The 16,528-nt window shown below is 38.0% G+C and overlaps 1 protein-coding gene across 1 annotated transcript in view; it reads right to left on the reverse strand.

The window, feature by feature from the left end:
- Positions 1-16,528, reverse strand: part of LOC127629092 (low-density lipoprotein receptor-related protein 1-like) — a 184,203-nt gene that overhangs the window by 91,013 nt on the left and 76,662 nt on the right. Inside the window, exon 7 of the mRNA XM_052106140.1 lies at positions 2,084-2,246. Coding sequence (XP_051962100.1) covers positions 2,084-2,246 — 163 coding nt within the window. The remainder of the gene's footprint in view (positions 1-2,083; positions 2,247-16,528) is intronic.

Consider the following 16,528-nt stretch of genomic DNA (forward strand, 5'->3'; position numbering starts at 1 on the left):
CCTATCCTACATTTCAGAAATTAGCTTGCGGGCCACTTGAAATTAAGCGAGTTTGTTATTGCGGTGATGTCACTGAGTATGTCCGTGTGTGTACAGGTTTCACTATGTTTGTGAGGGTCACATTTTTTAAAATGTAATTTTAGGTGGTCCTCACAAGTAAAAAGGCTCATAAATCGACCAAATCATGTTTAGCTTTAAATCTACTGATGTGTACAGGTTTCTTGGAAGGTTAGGTTTAGAGGTAGGGATGGGGGATAGAAAATATAATTAGCCTGCTGTGAAATCAATGGAAGTCTATGAAGTGTCCTCACTTATATAGTCAAACAAACCTGTGTGCGTGTGTGTGGTGGGGTCCCTTTCACAGTGTAGAAAGCACACAGCTGACTGGGGTTGGCAAGTGTTATGTTGCAACAAGAATATTAAATTAACTATGAGGAATCCCAAGAGTGGCACTCATAATTCAGCAGTGGTGCAGCGCCGCTGCAAAATGCATATACATGAAACACAGTACATGCATGATGGACGAAGTGGAGCTAATATCACACGGTGTACAATCGTACTGGGAATATTACCGCTGTCTTTTATATCAGTCTCAGTGTTGTTAAACTGTCACATTCTTTTGGAGCGCCACACACATGCAGCTGATCAGATAGGGAGTGGCATTAATGCTGCCTTCAAGTGCAGCTGGGAAGCTGGTACCTTCGAGTTGGGCATTCGTTACAACAACATGTCATGCATTCAAGAGGCAACCAAATACGGAACAAAATAAATACACAATGAATGATGGCAAAAGCTCTTTTTTTGTTCTACCAGAGAATAAACATTAAAAAAAAATTATGAAAAATTTACTATAGCAATTGTAATGTTTATATGCAAAAAATAAATTAGATAAAAAAAATATATAAATTGTTAAAATGCAAATTTTAATGAATCTGAAAAACCGACCAGCCCTACTGTAAACTCTTTATTTTAGTTCAGCAACTCCCTTCAGCAACTGATTTGTAAAAAAAAAAAAAAAAAAAAAAAGGGGGGATTTGAATGTTGTCTAATGGTGCGTTCACATACAACGCAAAGAGAGCGTTTCGCACGGCACGATTACATACAAAGTCAATGCAAATAGACGCAAATTCACACCGGGCGGAGCGAATGAAGCGAATGGCGTGACTCGAACATGCGAAATCGCTTCATTCGCATATCCGCGCAAATTGAAATTTTTCCGAAAGATCCGCATGATGCATTGCCGTGAAAGCCTATCAGCATTGAGCTTGTCCGGATGTCACTGAAGTACTGACTTAGTAGTAGAAGAAATCTGGAAAAAAGAATGAAAAAAATTGTTGTAGCGGTGTGTGGGCACCCGGAATTGTATGACACAACATCCGGACGAAAAAAAGACATCGCTTGGAAGAAAGTGAGCAGGGAAGTTGGACTACTTGATAAGTTCTGAAAATATGCACGTCTACTTGATTCCAGCTATTGGTTGTACATTACTATGAACCAGGCTGTAGAAGCCCTCCTCCTGTCCTTTTCTGGAAGAGGAGGGGGAATGCTCGCAGGTTCGCGTTACTCGCGTGAACACCAGTTTAAACACACATTTATAATCCAGCGGTCAAACTCGCGTGATCAATGCGAGGTGAACATTTCCTTTGCGTTGTATGTGAATGCACCATTAGGCAGTTGGGGGCCTTGGAGTCAAAATGATTGCGAACCACTGATCAATGCAATGAGTGAAAACTCAGAAGAAGCTAAAATTCAAGACAGTTTTGAATTGCTGAACATTTTATGGTCACTACATTATTCCCATACTTCATCAGGTTATAGATTTGATGACTTTTCTCATTATTGACTCATTGCATTATTGTGGTTGAGGAAGTGAAAATGTATCAATCATTAAAAAAACCTCATCATGGTCAGAACAGATGGACACTAGTAGGAACTGATACTAGGATAAGGTGCAAACACGAGAACCAAGTCAACACTAAAAAAAAATGTGTATATGCCTGCAGAGATTTAAAAACAATGACACTGCTGGGAATACTAATGATCTAATGGTGCAGAGAAGGGCTTGGGGTGGGTGTAGTCTAACCCCATGGCTGGGTCCAGTGCGATTCCTTTGGGGTTGTAGAGCTCCAGGTCCAGCAGAATAATGCAGGTGGAGCCATCTTTACTGCACACAAATATGCGATCGTCCACATCATCCACAAAGTAGAAGTTTCCCGTCAACCAGTCAATGGCCATCTGCTCCACATCTAAGTTTGTGAGAGGTGGAGAGAAGAGAAAAGACAGGAAGAGAGGGAGAGAGTGAGGGAGAAAGAGGGGAAAAAAAGAGAGGGGGAGAGAGTGTTTCAGTGTTTGCTTTATTTTTAGTCTTTGTCATAACTGCAGCTTCTATCTGACTCAGCAGAAAGATGATGCATCGTATTGGAACGTGGAAAGGACAAAAGGAAACATCTGAAAGAAAAGAGAAGCTATGTTACTTTGTAAGAGCTGCAAGGTATTTGTATTTAAAAGTGACATCTCTACTAGTAAAGAAAGAATAAGTTTGGTTAGTAAGTCAGTCAGACACATTTTATTTTCCTTATGCCACATCCTGGCCAGGCACTTGAAGCCCACTTGAAAAGATCAGGGGTTTCCAATCTTTTTAAAAGGCCAAGGACAACCAAATATGATGATGCAAGTGAAAAATTTTGATTCAAGAAATTCATGTACTTTGAGTGAAAAATAGTAAGCATGAAATAAAGACAACATGCTGTTTTCAAAATGAAAGAAATTGATTTTATATTGTCATTGTACTTGAGCCAAAATAAATGATCAAAATATTATATTTAATCATTTTTGCAATTTTTTTCTTTTTTTTCTCATTTTGAAAATCCCTGGTCTAGATTCATATATGGCTTGCAGGTGGTAAGAAAGCAATCGGTCCATAATCACATAAGTAAACCACTATTGATGTTGTATAATTAGCATTTTTGCTATTTTACTACCTGTCACACTATTGTATTCTAATGTATTTCTCAAAACTGCTTGTCTCCAAATAAATTGCCTTTGGAAAGAAATCATATTTTTATGTTTTAGCTTTCCTTGCAGATAATAACTTACCACATTGTGCCAAGTTAGAAGTAGAGGTCTGCGCGAGTCTTAAAATGAAGCCCCAAGCCCACAGTGTGGCCTGACTCAACCCAGCCCAAAAGGTAATGTAAAATTAAGCCCAATCCCAAAATCACTCACTCTCTTTAACATTTTGTCTCCTAGCCAGCATTGTTGCAACAAGCTGTACTTTATCCTCCTGCATGGAAATTGTGTTTTGTCTTTGCTTTAATCTATGCATAATTTGTTAATTTAAACTGACTGATTTCAGTTCAGAACAATCTGGGCTCAGTAAAGGGTTAAACTTTTGACGCACTGAGTAATATGAAAAACAATATGGCGCTGATCACAGTCGAGTTTGTCTCTGGGAGAAACGGACACAAAACTACATCTGGCAAGAAACCTCATTAAGTTTTTACATTGAAACCTGTTTGAGTAAAAAATCTAGATTATCTAGTTTCATCCGATATGCCATTCTGATCATTCGAGCGATATATCTCGAAACGCATGTTGAACTCGATGACTACTTACGCGTACTCTTGTCAGAAATAATTATGCTAATTTCTGACTGGTAAAATGCTTCAGCATTGGCTCTCTCTTGTTTGTTTGACAGTGCAAAGAGAAAACATTGAGATTTTGTTGCCAAAGTAGAAAAAAAATAAGTAAAAAACAAGTCAAATCAAATCATTTTTATTTGTATAGTTTTTTTTTCTGCTTGAGGAAGATGTGAACTTTATAAGTCTGTTCATGCTTTGTTTTTTCTCAGAAAAATCATAATGAGCAAACATGCATGTCTCTGCGTGTATGTCTGTGCGTGTATCTGCCAACCTCTGACTCATTGTCACAAGACGATTATTCACTCAAATTGTTTACCCCCCATGTATCTCATGTCACATTAAAATCTAATGGCAGAAAGTCTGAAATATAATGTCTTCACAACTAACACATGATTCTGGGATGAATCTTCTAAAGCAGGTGAGATGTGCTGGTTTAAGGGTGGCTTTGGGTTGTTCCAATCTGTCAGGTATTTGAACTTGTGAAGAAGGTTTAGGTAAAGTAAATAGCCACAGACACACTTCTCATTAATTCACCTTTCCCTGCACACATTGGGATGTTGGAATTGGCCACACCAAGATCCTCAATTCTGGGAAAGAGTTTGAAATGGTAATTTAGTGAAGACCGAGTTTCTTTTTCTCTTCTCTGACTAAATGAGTCTTTCTGGAAGAACTGTGCAGGCCGTGTTGTGGTGCCTCCAATGATGTCTGGTGTTGCAACTGCTGCCACCACACTTCCTGTAAGGGGAAGTGATTTCTGCAGAAATCCACTAATTATACACAGACATGAGGACATTAGGGATGTGCAAAACCACTTATTTTATAATCGACAAATCGGTCCACTGTCTGAACAAATAGTCAACTAACCTTTCTTAACGAAGCCCTGTATAATGAGGCTGGTTTTGGATTTACCTGAGCCCGATTGGAGGCATTTACATCTGCCGTTTTTACAAGACAAATTATTGCATTCAAGAACAACTAGATAAAGCACAATGGAATGGAAAAGAACTCAGGGATCCTTGGACATGTTTTTAAAAGTTGGACTACTGTATTTTTAAATTGACTCACAATGTTAAAAACACAATATGTGACGCAGCGACTAAAAGGCGTCCATCTTAATATATGTATGCCTGTAACAACTGTGTTTTAAAGTGGACAAATTTAAAGACTCAACTTTCCTGATATGTTTTTACCTAACTGTTAAAAGCTAAAGCCCCCAGCACATTGCTCAGCTTTTCTACATAAATATTTTACTTTTTCCTTGTCCCACAACCAGACCAGTGTTTCCCATTATTTATCTAGACTGTTTCATAATGAACCGAAACTATTTGTACAATTCTCATAATAACATCTCTAACGTGTTTGCACCCTTTCTTCGGCAAAGAATCTCTCACTCCCAGTCAGTCAGTCAGCCTCAGCCCCACCACTCGCCCTGCTGTACGCATGCATGCTCTCTCACACTCACACACACACATTATCTAATGTTAACGTTATTCCCAGCGGCTCTGACAACGTAATTATTTTCAGAATCTGAGGAGCAAGTTCAACAGAGTTTCAACAAACTTTTGTTTAATTTATTTGATGGTTCAAATGTATGCTCTAGTCGATTTTGTGTTTTGACCATTTGTCTCGTTTATGCTTTGTGGGTGTGACTTTTTTGCGGTGTCATCACCATTCATATTTATACAACCAATGTTTTTATGATTAAATTACTACTAGAGCACAAAATTGATTACAAGAGCACAAAGGTCTTCATAGATCTAGCCTCTTAAATTTGCTCTCAAAGTCGACCAGATTGATGCATTTAACTTTAAAATGTACAAAAGTTTGTACAAAAAGTCCATTACAAAAATGTAAATTATCATGTTTAAAACTGTAAAAGTCGAAGTTAATGGTTAACGAAGTTAACTTTTTAACCAAGTCAACATAAGTGTCAGTGAAGAGCTTGCTTGAGATGCAACATGAGACTAGTGATATTTGAAGTAAACCTAAAATCAAGTTAAAAATCCCTTGTGAGGAGAATCATTTTATTGGACATCATATTTAACCAAGCAGTAATTTTGCCAAATTATTTAATTATTTAATCATGTGCATTTAGGATAAACAAAATGTTAGCTATGAAATTTGCAAGACAGAGTCGGACATTTTATATAAAAAAAATAAAATAATAAAAATGGAAAGAATTCCATCACTGTCATTTCCACCACAGAAACTTTGTATAACATAGTCAACCACACTAATTTACTAGTTGCAAGACTAGTCGATCCTCGTGATGCATATGTAGGGGAAATAATCCTGTTGTGCAACCAGTGGAACCAGACACAGACATTTCTCACAAGCTTCTACAGAGTCATGCCCGGCTCCAGTAAACAGCAGCCCTGCCGGAAAACGCAGAACTACCTTCATCTCCACTAACCCCCCTCCAGCCCCTGCACAGTCTCCACACACCACAAAACAAACATCACAGTACCGGTTGCGCAAAACTGTGAAAGACACGTTATTCCCGAGGACATTTTGTCCAGCTAAAACGTCCTGACATTCTCGTCATGTAGAGGGTTGTAAAATCAAACTGGATTACTCATCTTTCTACATCCCCTTGTTTCTCCAGAAGGGAAGACAGAGTGAAACTGTGAAACAATATGTGGAATGAACATCTGTAACTAATCAGAAGCTGAAAAAAACCTACAGCTCTGTCAAGGCGAAGGTAACACATAGTTGAAGCCATTCGCTTATGAATTCCAATAGCAGTTTGAAACTGTAAGTCTGAAATGTGGCAAAACACTGCAAGTGATTCTGAATGGAATAAAGAAAGAAATTGGAAAGGTTGGCAATGTTCCTGCAGAAAGGGAAAGTAATGCTAAGATTACCCTGCATTTTTCAAATAGATCTAAATTACCATGAGTGGATGCAGATATAGGTATGCAACTACAAATACATCAAGTGTAACTGCTGTAGATAAGACATGGTTACAGCTACAAGTGAGGTTTAACTATATCAGTGACAGAGATTGGAGGGTAGGAGTAAAATGAGAGATTTAAGAAGGGTGAAGAGAACAAAGTGCTGAGTGTCTTTAAAGCATGGGACACGCTGGTGGGATTCTTATGAATGGAAGACTCGTTTAAAAAAGGCAACACTTATAGAATGCCTTGGATGTATGGGATACACAACACCAATTCCAAATGCTAAAATAAGGTATTTAATTACACTGCAACGTACAAGGCAGATGAATTAGAGAATTGTTGTTTAAAATGGTTTTAGATTAAGTCTAGCATTTCACACTGCAGGACACTGCTGGGAAATGTCAACTACACAAAAGTAGGGGATAATCACACCAAATGCATTTTTGCATCCATCCATGCCATTTTCAATTGTTTCCCTATGTAAACTAGACTGTACTAGACGGACATAGTTGCTGTGTCAAGTTAAAAAGAACTTCAACTGTTAAAAAAGCGTCTCGAGACACCCGTGCTCTGCTCTACTTTTGGCACTGTGTCTATATATATATATATATATATATATATATTATTTTCAGTGTGAACGGCCCCAAACTAAAACATGTCCAGATGTATGATAATGCAATAGCGGATTTGCAGCTGATAGGTTTGCGGACTAGACCAAGCATTCTTTGTGATATCTTGTAACAGATATTGTCACATTTGTCTACAGTGTTTACATTCTTCTGAGTTCCTACATTCTAGCGAAGCATAACACAAGGGTTTCACTGTGCACTAATTGTTCAAATTGAACAGCATTTTCAAAAGTAGAGCCAGTCTCTGTATGAGAGAGAGAGAGAAAAAAATAGAAGTATTCCATTGTACAGGAAGACACATGAATCATGTCTCATGACTGAATGATGGCACAAGCAGACTCACTTGTGGAGCTTAGACACATCTGGACTAGATGATGGCCATTCTCAAAACTGTAGGATGCTATTACGTATACAATCAGCGGCACGGTGTTTTTGAGTCGATGAAGTGCTGTGACATCCTCAGGCATGAGTACGGGTGTTTTTACACTTCAGGCTTAGTGTAAGTTAGGCTTGCAGTAGGGTTCAGTTGCTTCATGTGAACTATTGGTCAAACGATATATTGCCAATACCGATACTCTGACTTTTTTAATTATCGGCATCAGATGATAAATTTTCCCGTTTGGCCGATTAATTTCTTGACTGAGACATGTAAATGAGCAGTCACCGTTCATTATGTTGTTATGTGCCAACGTGTTACTACAATAATTGACCGGCGTGAAACACAGTGTCATTTAAACGGTCCGGATATCAGAGCTGCAGCAGATGTGTTTTAGCTCATAAAGTTAAAGTGCTCGCCTGTTTCATTTTCCCTCTCTCTCCTCAACAGTTCCCTGTAAATTTTAACTAACTTGTCTAATGACAAAAAGGCAAATATCAATAAAACTAATATCATATACCATCTGCAAAAATGGGAATATCTCGTTTAAACAGATGTAATTCACGAACCTCGAATGCCCATCGAATGCTCATCTAATATATCTTCCTCTGAAGCATGTATTCTATGAGCCAGAATCAAAAACTTCAGGCTCAAAAGTTCCTCTGATTCACAAATCATGATGGTCAGTGGTCACAATCCAAGGAGGCAATCCAAGCTGTTTAAAACTGTCAGGAGATTGAGGATCACACTGGATCCACACAAGCATGTGAGTGCAACATCTAGGCTGCGTCCGAAACCATGAATTTGCTGCCTCTGGAGGCTGTATATGGAGGTAGGATGAAATGAATGTGCTTTTCAAACGGTTCAAAACAGCTGCCAGTTAAGCCATTAACTGATTAGTTAGCAAGTCAGCTGCCTACGTTTCGAATGCAGCCCAAAGTAAAAGTGCTTCACACGTGTGTGACATGTAAATGTCTTGGTCACTATGCACTGTATGTACAATTGGTTTGATTCTATATTTTTGAGTAAATGCGATTGCTGACATGGACAGGCCATTCATGGTTGCTGGACTACTTTGTGTACTGCTATTTCCTTCTTCCTAATATATTAACAATTTCTTCATGCGCAAATAAATTACTAAACTTAAATCTGAAGAAATTGCTATCTACCATTTAAAATACAATACATTGTTTTTAGTTTTGTGTGAAATTGAGTAAATATAGTGTTAAATAAGAGTTTTTTTTTTTTTATAGCAATTTTATGTTTGTTATATACTATTTAAAATTGTGTGATTTATCGGTATTGTATCGGCCTATTGGCCACCCTGCTCTCTGGATGTCGGCATTGGCCATTAAAACAAAAACTAATATCGGTCGACCATATCTGGATGCAGATAAATTCAAATGTTCTCCGAAGAAACATGGTAAAAAGGAAACGTCATCAAGAGTGGTTCGCTTATATAATTTAGGCCAGATTGGTTGTATACAACACCTTACCGGAGTTTGAAAGGACCCATAACCCAGACCGCTTTTTTCATGCGAACTCAGCAGCAGCTCGCAGATGCACACTGACTTTGGAAAACCAAACTGAGAGACACAGTTCCACACCGAATCATCTAGTATGAAAGTATTAGTGGTCAAACCATACAATTGCCAGATGAAAATACCGATATCTAGAGAGCAAGGTGGCCGATGGACGAAATAATGCAAATATAAACATACAACAATTTAATATTTGAAAATAACAAAATTTCTGAATTTAAATGAACACTTATTTTATGCAATATTTACTCAAAATCACTAATAAAAATATTCAAAAAACAGAAAAAAATTATAATATCCAACTGACTTGCAGTAGACGTCAAAACTGACATTAGGCAAAAAGACGACTTCTGTTAATCGTCCCAACAGCCAAATATCAGCCAAAGGTGATAATATCAGTCTACCAATAGAAAACACCATAACAAAATACTGATATTCACTTCCCAAGTTCATCAGTCACTGTGGGGTAACTCCACCAACCCCCGTCCTGGACAGCATTGCTGAAGACTAGTTTGCTTGCGTTCTGGCATGTTTTGAGGCTTTTTCTTTTTTTACAGGGGAGATCTGTCACAGGGTAACATCTGGAGTACTCATCTGCCTACCATGCAACAGTTATAAATCACTCCCCCCTGTGTGAAACTAGAGCACTCAAGTCAACTGCAGCACTGCCATAAGAGCACAACCCCCCACTGCAGCAAATAAAACTTTGCATTACAGGACTGTCTACTGCTTATGCTCTCATTAAAAGGACTCATCTGTCTACCCACATGCCTGACCATTTCTTTCCCCTCTTACAAAATGGCCAAACAGAGTCATAAGAGATGTGGCTGTAATAACAGTAGGCTAAAACGTCTTATACACCCTGAAAAGAGAAGGCTGATGATTTATAGGTCAAGTTAGAGAGAGATCAGAACTTTGATAACATATAATTATCTCAGGCCTGATGGCATAGGCCCTCTGGACACTTCTTAATTGAACAAGGATACTCTGATTTATGACATCTTTGAGGAAGTTTTGTGGTTGATTTCATGAAAGGTTTGAGAAGCTGTATAAATTGTGGTTTAAGTGCTCAATGCACTAAACCTACAGTGAAGCTAAAGAGAACAAATGATCTACAGTCTTTAAGGACATCACAGATCAATGTCAAAGGACACTGACAAAGCATTTTAAAAGTTTAGATTCTGATTCACTTAGGTATATTTCAGTTACAATGTCCATGTTGCATACATATGAATTGGGTGTAATGTAATTACAAAGTAATTAATTACTTTTCCAGTTAAAAAAGTAGTGTAGTGCATTACATTTCAATTTCTTGTAATCAGATTACAGCTACTGACTTTCAATTAACTTAATTACTTGGTTTACATATTTCTAAACTAATATATGTAGAATATACAGTATTTTAAACATTAGGTTAAGTACAAATGTTTGTGTTTTGCCAAATGAACAAAAAGGAAATTTTAGAGAATTAGCCCTTTGAAGTAAATTACTTTTTTTAGTAATTTACCCAACACGGTTCACAAGCTCTTACTTTGATTTGATTCCATTTTAGAAACCCTTTCATTTGTTTCAGATTCTATGGATTTACAGTATTTTAGTTACAGTATGCTGTTCATTTTGCTGTTCATCCATGCTGTTCATTTTGCTGTGGTATATCATGAAACATTATCAAAAAAGTTAACAACGGCTAAAATTATGCAGTTCAGTTGCTATTTCTTTAACAGATACAATAATCAACACAACCAAAAGTGAAGCAAATAGCAAAAGTGGATCTTGGGATTTTTTGAATTTATATCAGGATCATTCAAATGAAGATTTCAATTAATTGGAACATCGTATTTTTACTAATGCTAAAGGTACTATACAAATATTCCTTAAAAGACTTCTCTATCTAAATGCCTTGAGATAAATCAATAAATACATTTGCAACCATTAAATTTGGTCATATGGACCACTTTTATGGTGTTTTGCATTATTTTTTTTTTAACCTTAAAAGCTTCAGTCCCCACTCAATTTAACTGTTCATTTCAACTTTTTGTATTCCACAGCAGTACCGCCACTCCCTATACACATATTACGCAGTCTGCGTAGGGAACCAACTCCTGAGGGAGGCACCATCTTACCCAAGAGGGGCTCCAGAAAGTCCACTGGCTGCTCTTACTCACACGTTATACATTATTCAAGGACCCGGTAGCAGTGGCGGAACATAGATGATCGCCTCTCGCACTGCGCCGCGCAACTTTCGCCTCGCCCACCGTCCATTTGACAATCCCGGAGCTCTGCGTAGAGCATCGATTTGGCCAGTCCTGGCCCTGTTCCATAGGGTAAAGTCAAGAGGTGTCCCGATCGATCGGCCGCCGATCAAAATCGGCCGATATTCATCTTAAATCAGTGATCGGCCGACCATGCCTAGATTTAAGGCCAATCTTTTTTGCAGCATGCAGATAACAACACATACATTGCTACTGTAATGAATGAGTGCTTTCTCAGCCCTTCAAGCATGGCAGAATGGCCTATGGAGGGTGAGTTGTTGGCAATTCTAAGGATTCACAAATTTAAACTTTCAGACATGATGTAATTTAGATGAATAGGCCGGTCTGTTTTTAAAAATGTGCCAGAATTACACGTGTATGAATATTAATTTGCCCATTTTCTAGAGTCGTTACAGTAGTTATTCTGACTCATTGCACAGTGAACAGGAAGAGGATTTAGAGGCTGCTAACAGGTTTAAAAACTAATTAAACAACAAATAAACATGCAAATACATGATATATGATGTGAGTTGTAACAATCAGACGTTGTGTTGAGTGATAGAGACTGTTTGAGCAATCATGAGCACTTTTAGCTTTACTCTCTTTAACATGAGCACTCTGTGTCAAAGACGTACACTCTTCAGGTGCTCTCAATATCTCATCATCAGTCACTCATCCCAATTTAAATCAGATTAATGTTGGTAACAATACCACTAATAATAAATATAACTGTTTAACCTTCAATAACGACCCACGTCTTCATGCATTTGCTTAATAATTATTACTGATTTGTGTTACAGCAAAACTAAAAGACAGTGAACAGACCATAGATATTAATGATTTCTCACTGGAGCAGTTTTAGAGCTTGTTATGAATATAATTTTCGTATTTTTTGAATGCATCTCTGCGGTGTGTGATGCTTTCATGGTTTTTACTGGTTGTTAGTATGTCACAATGGCATTTTGATATTGACAACAGAGCTATTAATAACAGTTTCATTAATGTTGAACTTGGGCCTGTTCAAGTGTAACTGTTCACGCCACTTAAGTGGAATTGTGAAATTTAATTCGTTTTTACAGAATTATTTTTTTGTTGTGACTATTCAAGTCAAGCTGTTTACATCATTTGTGAGTGTAAGATTTCTATTCATCCATACAGAACTGGATTTGTGATTTATTTTTGTACCTGAATATTAAAGTTAAAATAAGCTTTTACACCATTCTAAGTAGAAGTTGATATTATATGCGAGTTATATAAAAATGCAAGCTGCACTAAGTTAAATGCATTAAGCTGAAGACATCTTTTAGTTCCTTTGTTTACTTAGTTATTTTTGTAAACAAACAAAAAAACAGTCAGCAGTTAAGTTATCTAGGCAAATACATGTATCAGATCGGGACTCGGTATTGGCAGATATTTAATATTTAAATATTGGATAGGGATCGTGGGGCAAAAAAGCTGATTGGGACATCCCTAGTAAAGTCAAATGGGTGTGGAATGACACAAGGTTGAGGAAATTATTATTTTATTTTTTTCAAACAATATTTACTGTACCTACAACTTTACTTTTAAGTGTGGTGTAATTACACAGCTTGATGCTCCTACCAAAGACTTTAGTTTAGCTGTGTTCTGAGGACACATTAAAACAATGGGACAGGATCTGGAACTGAAGTTAGTCTTTGAAATTCATTCCTGCGTGCTCTGGTAGACAGCTGAATATTGGGCAAATGGAGTCAGAGCCAGAGTCTGGGCTGCTGGATTACTCAAAACCTGATCTGCCCTGGACATTTCACAATTCTACCGAGAAAGGCTGGGCAGGCGAGGTTCTGAGTCACTCTCATCTGACACTCCAGCTATAGTCTCCTACCGGTTCCATTCAAAGTCACAAATGCAACGGAAAAAGATTGTGAGTCATTGTTTCCTCTTGTCTGTCTTACATGTTAATGAGTTTTAAATCAGAGGGCCAGAGATAACACAGGGCCCAGACGTCTTTTAAAGCCGCTCAGTGACACAGAGTCTCTCAGGTGAGCCACTGATGGTAGACATAACATTAATCTAGTAAACTATGAACATGACCTGCAAGGTGAAGTCAGCTAGAATCCCAATAACTACAGTGTTGTTTCAAACAGAATGACAACTTACACACAACTTTGACAAAAATAAATAAATAAATAAACCACACCTCACTGCAGGACCAGATTTGAGTATCTAGCTTGCTTTAGCAACCACCACAAATAACACTGAGCTACTTCTGTTCAAGGCTTAGAAAGTTAACAGTCCCTGATTATTCCTAGTAACAATAAACTACTATGTACTAACTCGCCATCCCACCCTGTGCACCCTTCCTGCAAAATTGCTTCACTGGTCTCTTAGCGAGTGGCTTTTGCTGCTGTTCCTACATCACACATGGACAAACACACAAAGAAAAGACATGTTCTGTGGGACCACTGGGACATCTCACACCACTGACTTTCTATACCCATTGCTCATCCAGGCAGGAACACAATGCCACACTTGCTCATGTCTTCATCAGATTGCAGCCAATATTTAGTCTCAGTCGGCTTTTAAGACACATCTATTGCTGGGAATGTCCAACACTTATCAACAACATGAACATCAACACAGTATTTAATATCCTGAGAATCATTAGGGTCATCAAGTGAAGGGAATGCATGAGGTTTTTTCATTGCATATAACAATTTGATTTAAAAGATTAATTTCAAAATTAACATACAGTACATTTCTGAATTTCTTAGTATTTGCATGTAAACATGTCCTCCATTTGCTTTAATGACAGCATGTACTTTAGCTGGCATGTACTCCAAAAGTTTGTGCAAAACCTGATGATCAGTGTTATGCTAGCAAAGCTTTCCAAAGAGCATCTTGTGTGCTTCAGTGGAAGCAAGGAAATCTGATAATTTGTCCAAAGGATTCTTTGTTTTATTTCCAGGATTAAATTAGATTTTGAAACTCAGATTTTAATGTGGTCTAATGTTTATTAGACAAGTGAGTATTCTGATCTTATTATTTCCATGCACATTTTTCCAACTCCAAACCATATAAACTTGAGTGCTTATTGAATTCAATCATTTTCAGGTGGTATGTATTTGTGTAATGAGGGAGGGTGTGGAGAAAGTGACTAACACCTTATATCAATGTGTGCATATTTATTAGGCAGCTTCATTACCTAAAAAGTGCCAAAAAAGTGATTAACTGACACTGAAAATTTTAATCTTGTCAAATGCCTTTCAGACAGATGCAACACTCTTGAAATAGCTAAACTATAGAGGCGTGACCACCGGAAAATCTAAATTTAGTTTTGAATGGTCAACTGGGGCGCAAAAAAACACATGAAGAAAAGGCACAAATTAACTGCAAAAGACTAAAGAGTTAAACGTGAAGCTACCAGGAACCCATTATCCTCCAGTGCTACCATATTCCAGTACTGGTGTCAAGTGCTGGTGTCATGGTGTCAAGTGCTCAGAGACATGGCCAAGGTCAAGAAGGCTGAAACACGACCACCACTGAGTATATTCTCAAACTGATGCATCAAGATTGGGCAAAGAAATACATGAAGACAGATTTTTCAAAGGTTTTATGGACAGAGGAAATAAGAGTGACTCTTGATGGACTAGATGGATGGGCCCGTGGCTGGATTACTAATGGACACAGGCCACCACTTCGAGTCAGGTGCCAACAAGGTGGAGGAGGGGTACTGTTATGGGCTGCTATCATTAAGGATGAGGTAGTTGGACCATTTCGAGTTGGACTGAAACTCAACTCCCAAAACTACTGCCATTTCCTGGAAAGTACATTCTTCAAGCAGTGGTACAGGAAGAAGCCCTCGGCATTCAAGAAGGCCATAATCTTTATGCAGGACAATGCTCCATCACATGCATCCAAGTAGTCCACTGCTTAGCTAGACAGCAAGGGCCTCAACGATGCCCAAATAATGACATGGTCCCCTTCCTCACCTGACTTAAATTCTACTGTGAACTTGTGGGCCCTTCTCAAATGTGAGATTTACAGTGATGGAAGACAATACACCTCTTTGAACAGGATTTGGGAGGCTGTGGTTGCTGCTTTGGCAAAAGTTGATAACTTTTTGGAAGGCTCATGGCAATTATTGAAAAGAAGGATGGCTATATATTGGTCACTGAATATTTTTGAAAGGCCATAATTTATTTAATTGTCATTTTGTGTCACTTATATGTTGCATCTACTCTAAAAATTGAGAATAAACAACTGAGTTGGGAGAAATTCTTTTGTAATTTAGATGCCTAATAATTGTGCACACTTATATATTCCCCTGAAAAAGACAAAACTCACTTTTTCTTTGTTAAACATTCAGGTTTGACGTTCAATAACATTTTGGATTGACAGAGCATTGTGTTTGTTCAACAATAAAATGAATCCGGAGGAATACAATTTGCTTAATAATTGGGCCTGCAGTGTATTTGCATGCATGCACACGTGAATAAGATAACTGTCCCCAGGTGATGACAACAGACCAGGCTGCATAATGCAGGCCAGCGTGTTTTAGTGCCATGCCATCATCCAGCTCTGAACCACAGTCTATCAGTGGCCTCTCTTCCCAACATTTATGTGCACAACGCACTTTGTCGCTGGACTTATTTAAGCCCTGCACACTGGGGTGGACAGCTTTTTAAAACAGGAAAAATGTTTGGGAACTTCTTTCAGTCGCATTCTAAACAAGACAAGCAGGTTGTTCAATCTTGTTGCAACACAGCTAGGAACAAAACCAGTCCAGGTGGCAAATAAGCCATAGACCTGATAATGTAGAAAAGCCCCACAAGGCAAGAATGTCAAACTGATTTAACAGTCAATGTTATAAGTTATGAAAGGTGTTGTTGCAACGGATTCAACAAGTTTGACAGTTAACTGTATTCCTTAGCATCCGAAATAACTGTCATTGCATGATCAAATCTAGAATAAACATGTCACTGTTGGCATGCCACTGCAAAGAACATAATTATAACTAATTATTAGTTTCCCGGACAAACATTAAGCCTAATCATACATTTAGCGGAACCAAAAGTAATAAACACTGACAGGAAGATTAAGTTATTTGCTTTCTGCTGATGGGAAACAGCACGAAAGACATGTCACAGGAAATCTGTGTCACATCACCTTAAAGACAAAAATCTGTAATTACCATTACATCATAAACAAGG

The sequence above is a fragment of the Xyrauchen texanus genome, chromosome 35 (assembly GCF_025860055.1).
Source record: "Xyrauchen texanus isolate HMW12.3.18 chromosome 35, RBS_HiC_50CHRs, whole genome shotgun sequence".
NCBI classification, from domain to species: domain Eukaryota; kingdom Metazoa; phylum Chordata; class Actinopteri; order Cypriniformes; family Catostomidae; genus Xyrauchen; species Xyrauchen texanus.